Genomic DNA, 5,000 nt, shown 5'->3' with positions numbered 1-5,000 from the left:
GGAGTGTTTCCACTCTGTTTGGTACTATTAGTACTGTATCTGGTACCTCTAGTACTGCTGTTTTTACTGCATCCAATTGGAACAGAGGAATCTATGGAAGTCCATTTCAGCCAATAAGACAAAAAAAAGTCATGATTCTAAAAATGCTCATGATGAGTCAAAATTATCACAAAATGTCAAAATTTTGACTTACTAAGTTAAAATTATGAGATAAAAAATCCAAATTTTGACTTAGTAGACAAAGTTATGAGATAAAAAGCAAAATTATGACTTTTTTTTTTTACTGGCAGAAATGGACTTCCATAGACGTCACTACTGTTATAAACATGATAATATTACAGAATTGCATCTAATTTAATTAAAACTGCTGCTAATAAGAACATTATCACCTCACCTGAGTTTCACGTCCTCGTCCAGAGTCTTCAGAGCTTTCTGCACCTCTTTCTGTTTGTTCTTCAGCTTGTCGCTCATCACTGATCGAGCCTTCAGGTGATCAGTCACCTCCTTCTCCAGAGCCTGAGAGGACGAGAGAGGGAAACATCTCTTTAGCTCCTCTACACCTTTCATCTTCAAACAGGCTCCTTTAAAAGTCTCGTAGATGTTTAAACAGACCCTCAGACTCACCTTTGACCTCTCCTGAATGACCCCGGCCTCTCTCTCCGTCTCCTCGTGTCGTCGGATCAGGTTCTCTACGCTCTCCACGTCAAACCCGCAGTCCTGACCCTGCAGCAGCAGCATCTGCAGAGAAATAACAGGCGTCATCGTGTATTTAGGTCTCAGCAGGAGATCTGACGTGAGGTCTGAAGGTAGAAAACAGATGACCGACCTTCTCGTTGGCTCTGTCTCGGACCTCCTCCAGCTCTCTGATGAGGGCGTGGACCACCAGCGCCCCCTCCAGCTTCTTCTTGTAATTGCTGAGATCTCCGTGAAACTTACTCCACCTGGAGGAGATGAAGGACGAAGCTTTTAGTGTAAAAACCCACAGATGTGAGATCAGATGTCTGTGTTACCGATTCACCGACTGTGAGACCCTGAGGAAAGAATAATTGATCGGTTGAATGACAGAAAGTTAATTGGCAACAATTACGATAATTGATTGATAATTTAAGTCAGTTTTTAAAAGCAAAAAGGCCCAAAAATAATCTGGTAGCAGCTTCTTAAATGTGAATATTTGCCAGTTTTCCATGATAGTTAGTCAACATTTTTGCATTTCTGATCTGGATATGATCACCTGGGCTTCAAGGAATAATAATAATCAACATTTTCCACCATTTTAAACACTGAACAATCAACAGATTATTGCAGAAAGTAATATTCCTCCTATGATGGAACTGTCAGAGTTCAGACTGAACTTCAGGGCTGCTAATCTATAAATAATCTGCAGTTAATCGGATTATGCAGGTAATGCAGGTGTGTAATGCAGGTGTGTAATCCAGGTGTGTAATCCAGGTGTGATGCTACCTGTCGTTGAGCTGCTGTCTCCTCTGTCTGACAGTCAGCAGTTCGTCGGCACTCTGTCTCTTCTCCAGTCTGGCTGCCAGTCTGTTGATGGCTGTGATGTGAGCGTCATCTACCGTCACTTCCTGCAGATTAAATAAACCGTCACTATCATCATCATCATCATCATCATCATCATCATTATTAGACGGTCAATATTGCATCTCAGTAGTTCTCAAACTTTTTTCTGTTCTGGTATCAAAGGGAGCCACATGAACCACATTAACCAGTCACAGTATCAATTAGCAAAAAGAGTCCAGTTTAATTTAATTTAACGGCCGTAAGTCAGGCTGAAACCCGCCACAAACACACACACACACACACACACACACACACACACACACACACACACACACACGATGTTTTCTGTCACTAATTCTGTCATTATTATGTATTTTTTAACCTTAAACATAGATTAATAAGTCATATTAAATGAGCAATATTCTTTAAGAATAAACAAATATAACAACCACTGCCAGACTTCCAGCCCCCGCTGAGAATAACTGATCCAGACCGTTAATCTCATTTTTCTTCTCATGCATATGAGTTATTGTTGTGCAAACGTAAAGCACGAGTTAAACTTTGCCTGAACTTTTTCAGTTTTTACACACAAAAGCCACAAAGCTCTGCCACCACACAGAAGTGTTATAATATTATTATAAATGTATTATATAAATGCTTTTGTTTCTTTTCTGTCCGTCGTTTACTTTCCATGTTGTTTTGCTTCGCTCTCTGAATAAATATCTACTAATCTTTACAGCTTTATTTGCACAAAAGCACTCTTGTTTGTTGCTTTAACATTTATTGCACTGATTCCGTGTGCCTCCCTGCAAAAGGTTCAAAGCCTACATGTCTGTCTGTATATTCAGATAATTTACTGATCGCTATCAGCTTTATCAAAACTTTACTTCTGAACATTTCCTGCTGCTTCACATTAAAGGTTTCACTGTGAAGCAGCCACAGGAAATGCAACGTGTTTGTCACAGAGTTAGTCGTGATATGTGTTATATATATATATATCATGTGTTCATATTATGTGCTTTCTGGTCAGTGGATCTGTTTTAAATACTGCAGGGAGGAACAGTATCCCTCCTCTATCGAAGCATCACAGCTGTCTCACCCCATCTCCGGTCCCTCTGAACTCGCTGAGTTTCTTCAGCAGCTGAACTCCGTGTTCATAGTCCTTCCCGACATCTCCCACGTTGATCATCACCTCCTGAGACACAGACAGGTCAGAGAGGACAGACGTAAACATGATGTAAACATGATGTAAACATGATGTAAACATGATGTAAACACCCTCCCTCCTTCCATCTCCAACCTTGTGTCGGATCCAGGCCTCCACCTCTTCGACCTTCTGTAGGAACTCCAGGAAGTCTCTGTTATCTTCCAGAGCTTTCCCTCGGGTGGCCACCGCCTTCTTCAGCTCCTCCCAGTGGAGCTCCAGCGTGGCTGCGCTCCTCCTCACCTCCTTGGACCTGGCATGGTGAAGGGAGACCAGCTCCTTTCCAGCCTGGAGGCACAAAAAAACAAGATGGAAGTCTGCACAGTGACAGAACATCTCATATACTGTAGATCTACCTCACATACTGTAACTTTAATAACATTTATTCATTCCAGAGTCTGTTTATCTAATATCATGTTAATTAACATCATTTTATATCATCTATTCTATGACCTCATCTCTCTGGACTGAACTGAATTAATCCCACCGGAGATATCTCATACATCTCATGTCATATCTCATTTATTTCATGTCATCTTCTCACATCCTATCATTTATCATCCCTTCATGGATCATCTAATCGCTTAATGTGTCTCATCTCATCACATCTCATGTCTCATCTGATCTAATTTAATTGATCTAAGGTTTTATCTTTTTTCTTCATGTCTCATCTAAATCGCTTTAATGTTTCATCTTATTTCTTCTTCTCACGTCTCTCATTTCATCACTTCATGTTTTGTCTCATTGCTTTTTACATCTCATCATGTCTCATCCATATTCCTTATATCTCATCTCATGTCTTATCTCATCATGTCTCATTTCACTCATATATTACATCTCATGTCATATCATCATGTCTCATCTCATCTCTTCATGTGTCATCCAGGTGATGGTTTATCCAGAAGTACAAAGTCAAAAGTAACTGGACTTGTTTTAGTTTCTTGGCACATCTCGTTTTCTCATCTCGTTTCTTTATTTCTCATCTAATTATCCAGTTTTATTTCATCTCATCATATCTAATGTATTCACATCTCACCTTCTGACATCTTCTCCATCATTACATCATGTCTCATCTCATCCTCCTGTCAGCGTCTTTCACCTACTTTCATTTTATCACACCTTCATCTAATCTACTTTAACCTCATCTCACTTCCTCTGTTTACCTCATCTTATCTCTCTCATCTCATTTCAGGTCACTTCTTCGTGTCTTACCTGCAGCACAGTGCCGATGATCTCGCTGTGAGCCAGGATCTCGGCCTCGAACACCTGATGTTTCTGGAGGAGCTTCATCTTGGTCTGCAGGTTGCTGAAGTCGGCTTTACCGTCCTCCGCCATCTTCTGCATCCGCTCAGACACCCACTCCTCAGCCTGACAGACAGAAACGAGGACAGACAGACTTCCTGAATGTCGCTATGTCAAAAAACCCTTTTAAACACATATTTAAAGACTGAATGAAAAAGAACTTGAGTGGAAAGTCCAAAGTCTGTTTGTCCGATTAGTCTGTTGGTTACCTCGGCAACGTCTCGGTTGAAGATGCACAGCATCCTGGAGAGCTCCAGCTCCTCCCTGCGTTTGACGGACAGGTCGTTGATCCTCTCACGTCGCTGGAGGAGGGCTTTGAGCTTCGTTTGGACGCGGCTGCTCTTCTCTCTGCTCAGCTGCTTCTTCAGTCGCTGGGCGAGCTCCTTCAGAGACGACAGCTGGACCGAACAGAGGCAGGAGGAACACTAAGCACTTCTACATGCTCGTGTCAAACCGTCTAAATTTCAGAGGAGTGACCTTTGTACGCAATGAATTTTATTTTATAGATTATTAACTGTCCAGGCAGTCCTGAACCTCTGATGAAATGTGTTTGACTCGTACTATTTGGTGCTTCATGGAGCTGCAGAGTTTATTTGACCTTCATGCTAGTTGTGCTGAAACTGATAATCAGTTAGTAAACTGACAAAACATTAATTTGTAACACTTTAAAGTTATTAAAACTGTGTTTTACTATGTTGTCATTCATTATCTGTTTATACAGCAGCAAACACTCCTGGGTGTCTGCAGGAGGAATTAATGTATAGTTGTTGACAAATACATTAATAAACACTTATATCTGCTGATAAAGACATTATAGTGACTAAACAGGGGGCTTAAAGTTTGATAAAAATATTGATTATCAAATTTCTTCTGAGTCATTCATGAAGCAAAAATGAAAAATATTCTGTGCAGCTTCTTCAATGTGTGAATATTGAGCTTTTCTCTGTTTCACATCATTGTAAACTGAAGATGTTTT

General features: G+C 40.6%; 1 protein-coding gene across 3 annotated transcripts in view; it reads right to left on the bottom strand.

The window, feature by feature from the left end:
- The window catches only part of sptbn5 (spectrin, beta, non-erythrocytic 5), a 71,580-nt gene that overhangs the window by 24,608 nt on the left and 41,972 nt on the right, over positions 1 to 5,000 (bottom strand). For all 3 annotated transcript variants that reach the window (XM_067613489.1, XM_067613490.1, XM_067613491.1), the window contains 8 exons: positions 4,234 to 4,422; positions 3,935 to 4,090; positions 2,819 to 3,010; positions 2,618 to 2,713; positions 1,462 to 1,583; positions 827 to 941; positions 625 to 738; positions 395 to 516 (listed from right to left, as the gene is read on the bottom strand). In XM_067613489.1, the coding sequence (XP_067469590.1) occupies positions 395 to 516; positions 625 to 738; positions 827 to 941; positions 1,462 to 1,583; positions 2,618 to 2,713; positions 2,819 to 3,010; positions 3,935 to 4,090; positions 4,234 to 4,422 (1,106 nt within the window). The remainder of the gene's footprint in view (positions 1 to 394; positions 517 to 624; positions 739 to 826; positions 942 to 1,461; positions 1,584 to 2,617; positions 2,714 to 2,818; positions 3,011 to 3,934; positions 4,091 to 4,233; positions 4,423 to 5,000) is intronic.

This window comes from Thunnus thynnus, chromosome 16 (assembly GCF_963924715.1).
Source record: "Thunnus thynnus chromosome 16, fThuThy2.1, whole genome shotgun sequence".
Lineage (NCBI taxonomy): Eukaryota > Metazoa > Chordata > Actinopteri > Scombriformes > Scombridae > Thunnus > Thunnus thynnus.
The sequence above is the reverse complement of the archived record's forward strand: the minus strand, read 5'-3'. Positions and strand labels throughout refer to the sequence as shown.